A 16,196-nucleotide genomic window follows, 5' to 3' on the forward strand; every position below is an offset into this window, starting at 1 on the left:
TGCAATTGAAGACCTTGATCTCTCCAAATGAAAAAGCTGGGGAATCTCTCAGGTCCATCATCTTTGGACGGACCAGGGTTTAATTACATTTCCAGATCTTGTATCTATTTTTAAAATTCCTAGAATGGATTTATTCAAGTACTCTTTCATTTTAATCAAACCCCACCCATGAGTACAGACCACACCCCCTAGGAACTGTTCAAGTGCCACCATTAACAGTACCATCACAGCTACCCCAAAAGCAGAATGCCTCCATGAAAACTGCCAGTCTCAATACACCTGTAGAAAAGTGTCATAACAGTGGACCCCCATATACAGAATGCCACGTAAGATGGCAGAGGCTAAGTGGAGGCTGCCACCATTTACTTGCTTAATCCTTTATCTTAATATTCAGATCATGTTAGTCTAGTGTTAAAAAGTTCACTTTATGCTCAGCTATTTTCTTTTTTTTTAAATCAAACTCCACCCGAGTAAGGCCGCCTGCAGACGGGCGGGTGGGATCCGGCGGCGAGGATTCTCGCCGTGGGACCCGACCTGAGCGCCTGCAGAGAGCAGCGCGTACTCACCTGTGTCCGCGGCTCCGGCTGTTTGATGTGCCGGCTTGCCGGGCAGCTGGCGCATGCGCAGACCGGAGCTGGCAGCGGGTGAGTGACGTTTCTGTGCGAGGTTCTGCGAGCACCACACAGAAATAGAACATGCCGCGGGGCCGCTTGTCTTCTGTATGCAACTGTTTTCTTCTCGGAGAGCACAGCTGGATTGCAGCTGAGCGCTCTGAGCTGCGGGGTATACAGAAGACAGCTGGAGCGCTTGTCTTCTGCATGCTTGTGATTTGTTCTCAGAGCGGGATACCAGCTGAAACAATAGTATCAGCTGTATCCCGCTGAGAACTCAGCGTGCGGGCCCTGATAAGGCTCATCGCTGACTTTTAGTTTGCTAAAAGTCAGTGATCAGCGAAAAGTGCACGACGGCCGCACGTTTAGACACAACGATTATCACTCAAAAGATGGAAGATGAGCAAATTTTGAGGGATAATCGTTGTGTCTAAATGGGCCTTTATCTGTAAACTGTTTACAGCAAGAGGGAGCTACGAGGAGACAAACAACACCTACCCTTTTGGCAAACATTGCGGAACCAGTGGAGAGAGAAACCAAATGCAAGTCGCAGTTTACGCCCCATAATAGCTACCCGGGCTGCCTGGACAACATCTATGACCTAGATTACTATAGGACCCTACTGGGACTATCTGCATCTCGAAACTAGACAATGGACATGCCAACTAATGTACTTGGAAATTTCCTAACTTTTTGGGTTGTTTTCTGTTGTTGTCTATGGAAGTTTTTGGCCAGCTTCCAAAAAATTCAAATGGCCTCATAGTAAGGTTGGATTCACACAGGACGGAATTGCGGCGGAAATTTCATGCGGAATGTCCACACGGCAATTCCACCTGCGGCTCCTAATCCTGGGATTGGCCAGCAAAGGGGACGAGATTTTGTTAAAATCTCATCCACAGGCTGTGGCCAAGCCACGTGGAAACGGACACGAGGCTCAGAAAAGAAGGACGCAGCATGTCAATTATTTTTTCATATCCACAGCAGCCTCCCTCCTCTCTATGGGAATAGATGGCCGCAGGGGAAATACAAGTGACGGAGCCGCTTCAAAACCCACGGCACTCTTATCCTGCAGAAATCTTGCGGTTTTTCGGTGCGGTCATTCTGCAAGATTTCCACGGGATTTCCGCCCCATGTGAACCCAGCCTAATATGTCCACCTATGGCTTAAAATGCGAGCAACGAGAGCCTTAAATCTGGACACCCACCCAACCAGTCATGTTTCCTCTACCCAAAAGTCTTGTGGAATCACCTCCATCATCTTGTCCCGTGAGAATCTATGACTTCCCACGGCGTTGTAGACCCTTGTAAGGACACCCCGTGCCGGGTCAGTGAGGACCGCAGCCCCCGGCAGACACAAATTACAAACTCTACTGATTCCAACTTTTGTTTCATGGCGACTTCATGCTTTTAATTAACTTTTTCAGCTTTGCTCAGAAGTCTCTGAATGTTCTCACGACAGATGGCCCCTCTGATCTCGGCATTTTCTTTCCTATTATGATTGCTCTTGCATGTTTTTGTTTGCTTCTATTGCCTTTTGTTGCGTCCGGCCAGTGAGGATTCATTTAGTACTTCTTGGTTTGCTTTCTTGTTGGTTTATTGACTTGGTGTTTTTCATGTTGGATTGTGGGTCAATAAAAAGTGTGATTTTTTTTAAAAGCTTTTGTACATTTTTCATTGGGTGGGCAGGGATTGGAGTTCGTACATCTCTTTGTTCTTTTTTTGTTGGCTTGGATTGGGTACGGATTATTCCTGCACTTTTTTGCTTGTGTTCTTGTGATCTTATTGGCTTCGGTTGGATAAGGTTTGGACTTAAAGGGGTTGTCCCGCGCCGAAACGGGTTTTTTTTTTTTTCAACCCCCCCCCCGTTCGGCGCGAGACAACCCCGATGCAGGGAGGTAAAGAAAGCTCACCGGAGCGCTTACCTGAATCCCCGCGCTCCGGTGACTTCTCTACTCACCGCTGAAGATGGCCTCTTCCTCCGTGGACCGCAGCTCTTCTGTGCGGTCCACTGCCGATTCCAGCCTCCTGATTGGCTGGAATCGGCACGTGACGGGGCGGAGCTACACGGAGCTACACGGAGCCCCATAGAAGACTGCAGAAGACCCGGACTGCGCAAGCGCGGCTAATTTGGCCATCGGAGGGCGAAAATTAGTCGGCACCATGGAGACGAGGACGCCAGCAACGGAACAGGTAAGTATAAAACTTTTTATAACTTCTGCATGGCTCATAATTAATGCACAATGTACATTACAAAGTGCATTAATATGGCCATACAGAAGTGTACAGACCCACTTGCTGCCTCGGGACAACCCCTTTAACTTTTTTTTTGGGGGGGGGGGGGTGTTGTAGGATTGAGGTGGGTAAGAGATGTTTTATGTTTCTGTTTGGTTTTTTTGTTAGGTTGGGTCGGGAAAGGCGCTTTTACATGGGATGACCTGTTGGCCGCTCATTGATTGTTCCTGTGCTCATACATTCTACGTGCAACTTCATTTTAATTCAGATCCATAAACAGCAACTTGCTGATGGTTTCCACAATATTTTATGTGGTTTCCACAATATTTTACTGGAACAAAGGAGAGTAAATGCGTTATTGGTACACTAAACACATATTCAGCATGCTTGGATCTCAGGCTGTCTTTAGCTTTCTTAAGATAAGAGTCATGAAATGGGGCGCGCCCGAATCAGATAAGGTGACACCTTATCACCTACAGTCAACACCAGGCTTTCTCCTTGGTAAATACGAGTCAAATAAACAGCTGCTCAGTTATTTGTTTGTAAGCGGAGCAGCAGATGCGAGCCCGGGGCGATTACCCGGATATAAAGTTTCATAAACTCAGCGTGTAAACCGCGTCAGCGGTGCCATCAAGTCATCGTGTACCCGCCTCGTTATAGGAAGGTCGTTGGATTATGTAATCCCTGTGCAATCAGACGCAGCTGTTCCCGCCATTCCTCCCGCTGACACATTCTGGAGCATCTGACACTCTATGTGTAGAGGGCATCAGCTGTTCATCAACTTTGTGTTCTCATAAATCTCTGCTTGCTGTCAGTGAATGGGGACACAGCTACATGCAAAAATGAACTTGATGGTCCAGATCACAAGAGATGCTAATTGAAATCCATATCTTAATAATGAACACATGTAAAGACCCATTTACACCAGCCAATGATCGCTAAAAAATCGCTAATCGGCGATCGTTTAAGCGATAATCGGTGCGTGTAAATGTGCGCCCATCATCTGCTAATCGTGCACTGCTGGCTGATCGTTAAATTCAAGCTAACCTAAAAATTGTCCTTCACTTTTATCAGTAGTTCTCCATGGGGAGCGCTGATAGCCTTGTTTCCCCGTGGAGAACAAAGGATCTGAGTACAGATAATAGCCTAGGCTATGAGCTGCATTCAGAGAAGGCTTCATTTGCATACTTAATTGGTACTTAAGTGGCTGAGTAGCTACTTAAATAACAATTAATTTTTATGCAAAATGATCGCTCAAAGCTGTCACTGTCCTTTGAGCGATCTTTGAGCGATCATCGGCCCGTGTAAACCAGCCTTAAGGGGTATACTAGGCCGATGTAGGCTGGGTGAGTGATTGCCCCCTTTAGGTCCACTCAACCAGATGATCTTCTTCCTCCATGTAGCATCATCATCTTGTGGAGCTACAAGAATCCTCCTGGCTCTGTCTCCTCCCTCTGATGTTCTGAGGTGCCACTGTAAGACCATCGGCACCCCCATGACACAATCACTTACTTCTGCTACTTCATTTATGTTATGAGCTTGGTTCTGGTGCTGTATTAATGTTATGAATTTAATTCTGGTGTTGTATTTATGTTGGGAGTGTGGCTCTGGAGCTGTATTTATATACTGAGCGTGGCTCTGGTGCTGTATTTATATACTGAGCGTGGCTCTGGTGCTGTATTTATATTATGAGCGTGGCTCTGGTGCTGTATTTATATACTGAGCGTGGCTCTGGTGCTGTATTTATGTTGGGAGTGTGGCTCTGGAGCTGTATTTATATACTGAGCGTGGCTCTGGAGCTGTATTTATATTCTGAGCGTGGCTCTGGTGCTGTATTTATATACTGAGCGTGGCTCTGGTGCTGTATTTATATACTGAGCGTGGCTCTGGTGCTGTGTTTAGGTGCTAAGTATGGTTCTGGTGCTGTTTTGTGTTATGAGCTTGGTTTGGGCAAAATATCTATACTGAGTTTGATTCTGGTGCTGTGTTTATGTACTGGGCTTCGTTCTTTATTAATATACCAAGCTTGGTTCTGGTGCAGTATTTATGTACTGAAATTTGTCCTAGTGTGATATTTATGTTATGAGCTTGACTCTGGTATTGCATCTATGTAGTGAGGTTGGTTTGAGCTGTATTTATGTTATGAGTTTGGTTCTAGTGCTGTATTTATATACTGAGCTTGGTTCTGTTGCAGTATTTATGAACTGAGCTCACTGATGGTACTGGATTTATGTTATTAGCTTGGCTCTGGTGCTGTATTTATTCCCTGAGCTGTGCCGGTGTGGTTATGCTGCTGTCTTCCTGGTTTCGGCACAAGCAGAATACAGACGGACTGCCTACCAGTGCAACATATAATGCTGTTTTGCTATGATGTATGTGACAGGACCAAGACCCTTCCACACAGGGCAGCTATGGCCAGCAGGGCGTTCTATTGGGCCGTGTCCTGGATGGAGGTTTATCTCATATAGTCGGAGCATGCTTTATTAATCAGCCATTACAGGATAAGACGCCGGTCTATGGCTGACTAATAGAACATGCTCTGACTATACAGGATAACCTGCAGTTCAGGACGTGGACCGATAATAAGACTAAATGTCTTCAAGGTACTTCTTGGTTTTCTCTTTGCTTCTTCCTGAAGAGTCTCAGTGCCCATCAGGGATTGGCGGTTGATTCCATTACAGGTTGTCACATGATTTTGGAAGTGCGTTTCATTGGACGGTTGTGTTTAATAAAAGGGTTCTCACATTTATCATCTGGCCAAGGATGCATATTGTGTCTGAGATGCGCTGGGTGTCTCATGGTTGTCACTGTTATGGGGGCCCTGTGGTTGTCACTATTATGGAGCCCTGTGGTTGTCACTGTTATGGGGGCCCAATGGTTGTCACTATTATGGGGGCTCTGTGGTTGTCACTATTATGGGGGCTCTGTGGTTGTCACTATTATGGGGGCTCTGTGGTTGTCACTGTTATGGGGGCCCTGTGGTTGTCACTGTTATGGGGGCTCTGTGGTCATCATTGTTATGGGGGCATTGTGTCTGTCACTGTTATGGGGGCTCTGTGTCTGTCACTGTTATGGGGGCACTGTGACTGTCACTGTTATGGGGGCATTGTGTCTGTCATTGTGATGGGCGCATTGTGTCTGTCACTGTTATGGGGGCACTGTGACTGTCACTGTTATGGGGGCTCTGTGGTTGTCACTGTTATGGGGAGGTACTGAGGAGATCACTGTTATGGGGGAATGGTGGTTGTGACTGTTATGGGGGCCCTGTGGTTGTCACTGTTATGGGGGCCCTGTGGTTGTGACTGTTATGGGGGCCCTGTGGTTGTGACTGTTATGGGGGCCCTGTGGTTGTCACTGTTATGGGGGCCCTGTGGTTGTCACTGTTATGGGGGCTCTGTGGTTGTGACTGTTATGGGGGCCCTGTGGTTGTCACTGTTATGGGGGCCCTGTGGTTGTGACTGTTATGGGGGCCCTGTGGTTGTCACTGTTATGGGGGCCCTGTGGTTGTCACTGTTATGGGGGCTCTGTGGTTGTCACTGTTATGGGGGCCCTGTGGTTGTCACTGTTATGGGGGCTCTGTGGTTGTGACTGTTATGGGGGCCCTGTGGTTGTGACTGTTATGGGGGCTCTGTGGTTGTGACTGTTATGGGGGCCCTGTGGTTGTGACTGTTATGGGGGCCCTGTGGTTGTCACTGTTATGGGGGCTCTGTGGTTGTGACTGTTATGGGGGCCCTGTGGTTGTGACTGTTATGGGGGCTCTGTGGTTGTGACTGTTATGGGGGCCCTGTGGTTGTCACTGTTATGGGGGCCCTGTGGTTGTCACTGTTATGGGGGCTCTGTGGTTGTCACTGTTATGGGGGCCCTGTGGTTGTCACTGTTATGGGGGCCCTGTGGTTGTAACTGTTATGGGGGCCCTGTGGTTGTCACTGCTATGGGGGCCCTGTGGTTGTCACTGTTATGGGGGCCCTGTGGTTGTCACTGTTATGGGGGCCCTGTGGTTGTGACTGTTATGGGGGCACTGTGGTTGTGACTGTTATGGGGGCCCTGTGGTTGTCACTGTTATGGGGGCCCTGTGGTTGTCACTGTTATGGGGGCCCTGTGGTTGTCACTGTTATGGGGGCCCTGTGGTTGTGACTGTTATGGGGGCCCTGTGGTTGTGACTGTTATGGGGGCTCTGTGGTTGTCACTGTTATGGGGGCCCTGTGGTTGTGACTGTTATGGGGGCCCTGTGGTTGTGACTGTTATGGGGGCCCTGTGGTTGTGACTGTTATGGGGGCTCTGTGGTTGTCACTGTTATGGGGGCTCTGTGGTTGTCACTGTTATGGGGGCCCTGTGGTTGTGACTGTTATGGGGGCCCTGTGGTTGTCACTGTTATGGGGGCCCTGTGGTTGTGACTGTTATGGGGGCCCTGTGGTTGTGACTGTTATGAGGGGCATTGTTGCTGAAACAGTTTTTTTGGGGTACTGTGGCGGTCACTGTTATGTGGCCTAATCGGCTGAGTTACATGGTAGACATGGAGGCCTTTGTCAGACTTTCAGCTACCATGGGAGCCCGTTGGCACCTTGTGATCGTGCTGCAGGGTGCTGATGGGTGACAGAAGGAGCCACTTTCCCCATCATCTGCTTACATGCTGCACTTACTATTGATCGTGGCATGGAAGAGGTTAAACTGTCCGATCAGAGGTTTGTCTGTTCCCGGCTGTTAGAGCCGGAGCCCCGCTGTCAGCCGCTGCCTTAATAAGATGTATGTGCCGGTTTAAAGCCCATTAATGAGGTCAGTAAAAAGGCAGATTGCGGTCACCAAGGGGTTAATGTGATTGGTCAAGTGCTTTGGGTTGTACTAAGGAGATACATATATATTTTGTGATCTGTTAATTACATTGTAATGCTTGAAGGAGGATCATAGTAACAGGAGGCCTCCCTCCGTATAGCGCTGTCGGCGGCTGCCATTGTATTTCAGTGGAGCCTCTCACAGCCGCAGACAGACGCTCGGGACTTTTCAGCGCTGAGATTTTCGAGTCTGTTCTATTTTTGAACGTTTAGCGCTCCTCATCATCAATGATGAGGAATGCGAAATGCCGGCATAAACCGAAAAGTAAAACGCGGCACAGTGCTACGATTTGAATCACAGCCCTTTCCGCAGCGCACGTGTTATGGAGGATGGGGATGAAATAAAGTATCCATTCGGACATGAAGGCATCCTGTTGGTAGTTGCAGGTGGATGCGGGGAAGGAGCGTCCTGCTTGTTTGGTGCTCTGCTGCATCGGTGGACACTTATAGTAATGGGCACTTCCTGTGCCGCCCATTATGTGGGCCTATTGTAGGAAAATGACCATGTATGTACATTGAAGGGTATCAGTAGGCTTGTATCCCGACTCCCACAAGTTATTGTACATTCCAATACTCCAATTCCAAAAAAGTTGGGGCAATGTCTAAAATGTAAAGAAAAAAAATGTAATGATTTAGAAATCTCATCTAACCATATTGTATTTCCGATAGAACATATCAGAGGGGGAGGGGAGACTTTCTTCCATTTAATTTGGGAAATTCATGTGCAGCTTTTGAACTGTGTGCTGATAACAAGCCTGATGGTCCCTCTCTACTTCAGTCCGCAGGATGCGGTGTCTGGTTTCCAAAAATAAGTTCAAATTTTGCTTCAATTTCCTCAGTCCATTGTAAATGAGCTTTGGCCCAGAGAAGACGCCGGTGTTTCTGGATTGTGTTGATATACGGCTTCTTCTTTGCATGATACTGGTTTAAAGGGGTTGTCCCGCGGCAGCAAGTGGGTCTATACACTTCTGTATGGCCATATTAATGCACTTTGTAATGTACATTGTGCATTAATTATGAGCCATACAGAAGTTATCAAAAGTTTTATACTTACCTGCTCCGTTGCTGGCGTCCTCGTCTCCATGGTGCCGACTAATTTTCGGCCTCCGATGGCCAAATTAGCCGCGCTTGCGCAGTCCGGGTCTTCTGCTGTCTTCAATGTCGCCGCTCGTGCAGAATGCCGGCTCCGTGTAGCTCCGCCCCGTCACGTGCCGATTCCAGCCAATCAGGAGGCTGGAATCGGCAATGGACCGCACAGAAGAGCTGCGGTCCACAGAGAGAGAGGATCCCGGCGGCCATCTTCAGCAGGTGAGTATGAAGACGCCGGACCGCCGGGATTCAGGTAAGCACTCTCCGGTTTGTTTTTTTAACCCCTGCATCGGGGTTGTCTCGCGCCGAACGGGGGGAGGGGTTAAAAAAAAAAAAAAACCCGTTTCGGCGCGGGACAACCCCTTTAACTTGTATTCATGGATTACGTTGAGATTACGCTTGTTCACAGACAATGATTTCTGTAAGTATTCCTGAGCCCAGGCAGTGACTGGCATTACAGAATCATGCCTGTTTGTAATGCAGTGCCACCTGAGGGCCTGTAGATCTCCAGCATCCAATACTGACCATCGGCCTTCTGCCTTGTGGACATGACTTTCTCTGGATTCCCTGAATCTTGTGATGATATTATGTACTATAGATGGGGGATATTCAAGGTCTTCACAATGTTATGTTGAGAACCATTTTTCTGAAATGGTTCAACAATTTGCACACAGATCGGTGAACCTCCGACCATCTTTGTTTCTCAGAGACTCGGCCTCTCTAACAGCTCTTGTTGTACCCAGTCATGTGACTTAGTAGAAACTCAACCCTCCATCTGTTTTTCATTAGTACCACTTACTTTTCCAGCCTTTTGTTACCCCGTCCCCGCTTTTGTGAGATGTGTTGCCGCCGTCAATTTCTTTATTATTATTTTTTTTAATGAAACGGAACAACCCCCCCCTCCCCCTCTGATATGTTCTATTGTGGATAAAATATGGTTGGATGAGTTTTCTAAATCATCGCATTCTTTTTTTCTTTTAATCAATTTACTTATATTACACATCGTCCCAACTTTTTTGAAATTGGGGTTGTAGAATGGGTGGAAATTGTTGGCGGTGCTTTTTATTCTATAAGGGCGGGGCTTATGTAAGACATTTTCTGCGCCCCCCCATGTCTATGTTCTGCCTGTATTAAATTTCATTGAGTGGGCATCAGTATAGAAAATGCCAGTAAATGGCCCCCGAGACCAATGATAGCAGGTAGTCACCGGAATTCTGGTAACTTCAGACTAAAAGCAGGACGCTGGGTCACTTATAATAAGCAGATAGCGAGGACGTCCTGGCCCCGGGTACACCGCCACAATCTACCGCCATCTGACGTTTGCTTGGTTTGGCGCTATATTTGTGGCTTTAGTATTAACCAGGACAATGCAGCAGTTTACATAAGCGGAGCCGTTACTGAACAGCATATGTTGTGGTCACGTAGGAGTGCAATCTAGTAAATGACATCCTCCTAGAGCCGGGGTCAAACCTATCGCCACGGGGGCCACATCAGCGTTATGGCTGCCGTTTATAAGGGCGCGTTCACACGAGCAGTTTTACACCCGTAATACAGACATCGTAAACATCATTGGTTTGCATTGGGATTGTCAGACTTGTGTTTCTCACGTGTGCAAAAAAGCACATTTCCTATTTTAGTCTGTATTACGGACCGAAATTGCCCATTATGGCTCCTGCAGATGGCCGATTTTGCGCACATTCTCACGTGTGCAAAATCACTTGCGCAAACCGCTGTTGGTAGAACCCATTGATTTTAATAGGTTCTTTCACATTCAGCGTTTTTGCGCGCATTTTCGTCGGGGGAAAAATAAGCAAAAAACGCTCTATTCTATGGCACCATAGGAAAACCTTGGGCACGATTTTGTGGCGCCAATTGATAATACTGGAGAGTAATTAGTCTCCATTGAGCGCGCAATTGCACCATCCTCTCATGAGCGTGCAGGAGCCCCTAATGTCAATGGGGTCACATAAGTATGCAGTGTGTACGATATATTTGTATTTCCTGCATATTTACACATGAACGCAGGAGAAATCTTTAGGACCTCCTTCTTTTTTTTGCGCACGTGAAAAAACACAGTTAATGCATGTGAAAAAAAAACACAAGAAGGTCCAAATATGCAGTGAAAATACAGAGCTTCAGTCTGAAAATGTTGCATATTTCACAATGAGCTGCTAAACAGAGTGGTGTGGTGGTGCGCCGGAGCTTAGAATCTAAGATGGCACCCACTCACTCAGCTGGCGCCACCTCCTCTGCCAAGCACTGGCTGCGTCCTTCGAGGAAAGTGGAGAAACGGTCCTTCTACATCCAAATCTCATCGTGTGCCACATAAAATAACGTGGAGGACCAGATTCAATACGTGGGCCTTAAATTTGACAAGATTACTAGAAGAAATCTGTCCAGTATAGGGATCAAGTTGCTTTTTTTTGGTTCTAATCATGGAAATTCACACTAAAAAAGGCAAATTGAAAAAAAGTGGGTGTGCCCTTTAAGAGTTAAAGGGACAGTACCCTATTTTTTTTCTTTCTAAGTTTAAATAGAAATGTTATAAATTATGTATCTATAGAGAAGGCACAGTCTCCATTTTTCCCATTAACTCGTTAGTTACGAATGTGATTTCTAAATTTCTGAGGAGCTGTGTTAACGAACATCGCCTATAAGATTGTAGTAATATTATGGGGACTGACTGTGATGACATGATTAGAGGAGGCAGTTCAGGGCGTGTTCACCTCTTATCTCTGCTACATACTCCAGTTGAGATCAGATAGTGCCGCCCCGCTGTCATATATCGTGTGCAGACATCGGTGGAAAATTATTTATTGCCATAAGAGCTTTTATCTGCCAAGAGTTTTTTGACTTTTGGCTATAAAGTTGAGGATCTCCACAACCTACGGGTTGTTTGCGTTGGGTTCAGCGGTTCTTGCCCAGCGGGACTCCGCAATGTAATCTCAGCCACACAGTGGGGTGGATATCTGATCTGTGCAGTATGAGCCCTACGTGTCCTGACATGGGTCTGTTCAGTGACATCATAGCGCTCGCCTGGGACTACATGGGTCTGTTCAGTGACATCATAGCGCTCGCCTGGGACTACATGGGTCTGTTCAGTGACATCATAGCGCTCGCCTGGGACTACACGGGTCTGTTCAGTGACATCATAGCGCTCGCCTGGGACTACATGGGTCTGTTCAGTGACATCATAGCGCTCGCCTGGGACTACGTTTTTAATAAATTATCTGGAAACAGTATGGCACTGTCTGAAAACTGTATATACTACTTAGCTAGGCACTATATGATAACTGTATATACTACTTAGCTGGGCACTATATGATAATTGTATATACTACTTAGCTGGGCACTGTCTGAGAACTGTATATACCACTTAGCTGGTCACTATATGATAACTGTATATACTACTTATATGGGCACTGTCTGAGAAATGTCTATACTGTGTTTCCCCGAAAATATTATATTAATTTTGGCCCCAAAAGAGGCACCAGGTCTTATTTTACTTACCTGGCAGGCTTGGTCCGGGTCCTCCTTCTGCTTCTTTTCGGGGCTCAGACATGTTTCTTGCAGTTCTCAGCCGCCCACAGAAGATCACTTCCTGGTTATGGGATTCAAAAATCCCGCCTCTAGGAATTATGGCTCTGATTGGTTCTCGGGTTCAGCTCAGCCAATCAATACAGCACTTTATGAACCGATGTGATGGCTGTGATTGGTTCATCCAGCACTGCACTGATTGACTGAGCAGCGCTAGATGTCAAATCAGAGCCATCGAGTCGTGGCATTGATTGGTCAATTAATAAATCCCGCCCTCATAACACGATGGCTATGATTGGGTGTCCAACCGCTGCTCAGCCAATCAATGCAGTGCTGGATGAACTAATCACGGCTGTCACATTGGTTCATTAAGTGCTGCATTGAATGGCTGAGCAGCGCTCGAAACCAATCAGAGCCATCGCTTCCTGGAGGATTTATGAATCTTCTACCCAGGAAGTGACCTTTTGTGGGCAACCGAGGACTGCAGCACGTACAGCGGAGCTTCGAGAGCAGCTGGAGGACTGGACCGAGTCTGCTAGGCAATGGATTCCTTTTTTTTAATGTAATGGGCTTATTTTCGGGATAGGGCTTATATCTCAAGTCTTCCACGAAAATCCTGAAAAATCAGGGTAGGACTTATTTTCGGGGAAACAGGGTACTACTTATCTGGGCACTGTATGATAATTATATCCACAACTACATCACCAGAGGTGTTTGGTACGTGCTACACTGGATGCACTCTTTACCTGGCACAGTATGGCACTATCTGAGTATTGTATGCGCTGTTTATCTGGCACAGTATGGCACTATCTTGCAACTACCTGTGTTTCCCCGAAAATAAGACAGTGTCTTATAGTATTTTTTGTTCAAAAAGGTTTAACTTTTTTTTACATGTATAGCTGCCTGGACACTATTTAAATGGACTTTTTTAATTAACTGTTAGCAGGGCTTAATTTTGGAGTAGGGCTTATATTTCAAGCATCCTCAAAAAGCCTGAAAAATCATTTTGCATCCTCAAAAATTCTGAAAAACCATGCTATGTCTTATTTTCAGGGTATGTCTTATTTTCAGGGAAACAGGGTATGTGGCATAATCTGATAATTATACATATTAATTGTATGTATTTTACTGTAGATTTATCATTGACATGGGGGTACCGCTATACATCTGTAATTGGAAATTGTTGGCAATCCAAACCCAATCCCAATTATTTTAGTACTTACCCCATTGTGTTCTGTTCCATGAGATCTTTATGTAAACTCACTGTTATATTTTTTTATTCTAGAAGAGCGACCTCGGGGGTGAACCATGAATAATACGGAAAATTCTACATACAGGTGTAAATTCGACGAGGATTTTAAATATGTCCTCCTGCCGGTGTCTTATGGGATTGTGTTCTGCTTGGGCTTCATTCTCAACGTTTTGGCACTTTACATCTTTCTGTTCCGGATCAAACCTTGGAATGCATCCACCACCTACATGTTCAACTTGGCCATCTCGGACATGATGTACGTCATCTCACTACCCCTCCTGATATACTATTACTCTCAGGGGGACGACTGGCCGTTTGGAGTAGTTTTGTGCAAGCTTGTCAAATTTTTGTTTTACACCAACCTGTACTGTAGCATCTTCTTCCTGCTTTGCATCAGCGTCCACCGTTTCCTTGGCATCTGTTACCCAATGAAATCTCTTGGTTGGCTCAAGGTTCGAAATGCTCGAATTGTATCTGCTGTTGTCTGGCTGGTAGTAGCCGCCTTCCAGTCTCCTATATTATACTTTGTGACCACCAGCGTCAACGGGGAACACACAACTTGCCACGACACGTCTAGTAAGGATTTATTTGATACATTCGTGGTGTACAGCTCGGTGAACTTGGCCTTGCTCTTCTGTGTCCCTTTTGTGGTCATCCTTGTGTGCTACGTCTTGATGGCCAGAGCTCTTCTGAGGCCATCAACAGCTACTTCACAGGCCTCCAATTTCAAGAGGAAGTCCATCAAAACAATCATCATTGTATTACTGGTCTTTATCATTTGCTTTTTACCCTTTCACGTCAACCGGACTCTTTATTATTACTTTCGAAAGCTAGACCTTGACTGCTATATCCTAAATGCCATCAACATTGCCTACAAAGTCACAAGGCCACTGGCCAGTGCCAACAGCTGCTTTGACCCAATTTTGTACTTTCTGGCTGGTCAAACTGTTCGAAGGAATATCATTTCCAGAGCTGGAATCTCAAAACTCAAAAGCAAATTTTCTAATTATGTACAAGAAAATAATTGGAGTTCCGTTACGAATAAAAATGCTGGGGACATTACCTCAACCCCGAGTTCAAGTTCTACGGTAATCACCAAGATGTGACGGCTGCAATATTGTAGACTTTATAGAGCTTCAAGGAGGTTCATCCGTAATTCAAGGAAGTTCCTTCTTCCATGAGACCATTTTGGATAGCAATGTGCAGAAAAACATTGCTTGATGGACTTGTGTCTTCAAGGTTGTTAGTGGTAGAACTTGGTGGGAGTGGTGGAGCTAGCTATTTAGTCATGAAGGATCAAAAAGCAAGGCCTGTTAAAAGGTCTGACATTGACTCAATAGGTGGCTCTGTGGAGACATTATTTCATCACTCATTTGCATAGCTTTTTCCCAGGGAGCATTGCATGGCCTATAATACTCCCTACACCCTTGTGGTGCTCTCCACAAGGAGAAACATGCCCCCCACTCTGATTCATGTTAATGGTCTCTCACCCAGCCAGCCAGAACCGTACTTGGTGCTTTGTTTCCATGTCAGGATGAAGAGTAGTAGCACATAGCAGCACAGCAGAAACGGACAAGTACTAAGGGTGCGGCTGAGCGCTCCAAGAAGACAACAGCTGTATGCAGAAGATAGCGGTCCTGCTTGTCTTCTGTGTACAGAGTGATAACGTTTGAGTGAATTTTGAGTGATCATCTTGCCATGTAAATGCACACAACGATTTTCGCCCATAAGATTGATTTTGTGTGAATTCTGAGTGATAATCGTTGTGTCTAAATGGGCCTTTAGGGTATCTGTCTTCAAAGAGCTGGAGATATTATTCCATCACTCATTTACATATCCCCAGAAGAAAGAAAATTGTCTCAGTAGTGCCACCTATAGGTGACTACCATGTAAGACAATGTTCAACTTCTTAAGGAGCCTTAAAGCATGACTTTGGTTATCAGCCAAAGAAATTTTAAAGAAACATACCCATAAATGTTCTAGCAGTAGACAGCCGGCACATTGTGCCACTCAGCACTTTATACTTATGGGCCCTTTATGCAATTTTGAATCAAAGTTTAACATTTTGTAAAAATGTGTAATGTTTGTGGTTAAAATTTTAACCCAAGTGGGTGCAGGGGGGGGGGGGGGGGGTAATTAGATATGCAATCACTCATCTTGTCACTCCTCTAGTGAAAAAAAACAACAACAAACTAAATGTGATAATTAGAGGACAGATATCTGTGTAGTTGGTAAGGGGGTGATAACATATAAAGGTTCCTGTATAACCCCCTGGGGGTCACTGGATGTTATACAGTACCAGGCTGTGCTCCGTCTTCTTGGTTATACCTGCACCTCCCTCCTCCCCTACACTGACACAGAACTAGGAAGGAAAACTTTTGTTGCTACTCCCTGACTTCAAACAAGTTCTCCTCCCTGAATATATCACCTGGTATCATTTGAAAGCTACGATTCTGGAATATGATGCCAACATCTAAGTGTAACCCTTGTACTCTAGTCATGACGTATCACATACATTCTTGGTAATAAAAGGGTTAAACATTGTGGGGCTTTATTATCATTTCATATGCTAGTCTAAGTAAACTTTGTGCCCCTTTAATTAAAAAAAAATGTATTAAGAGGTGGAAACCTGGAAACTGGTGTAGGT

The 16,196-nt window shown here is 45.8% G+C and overlaps 1 protein-coding gene across 1 annotated transcript in view; it reads left to right on the forward strand.

The window, feature by feature from the left end:
* The window catches only part of LOC136589657 (P2Y purinoceptor 2-like), a 36,976-nt gene extending 21,310 nt beyond the window's left edge, over window positions 1–15,666 (forward strand). The window contains exon 2 of the mRNA XM_066588318.1: window positions 13,583–15,666. Within this exon, the coding sequence (XP_066444415.1) occupies window positions 13,606–14,655 (1,050 nt within the window). The 5' untranslated portion in view covers window positions 13,583–13,605 and the 3' untranslated portion in view covers window positions 14,656–15,666. The remainder of the gene's footprint in view (window positions 1–13,582) is intronic.
* The last annotated feature ends 530 nt before the right edge of the window (window positions 15,667–16,196 follow it).

This window comes from Eleutherodactylus coqui, chromosome 1, assembly GCF_035609145.1.
Source record: "Eleutherodactylus coqui strain aEleCoq1 chromosome 1, aEleCoq1.hap1, whole genome shotgun sequence".
Taxonomy (NCBI): Eukaryota; Metazoa; Chordata; class Amphibia; order Anura; family Eleutherodactylidae; genus Eleutherodactylus; species Eleutherodactylus coqui.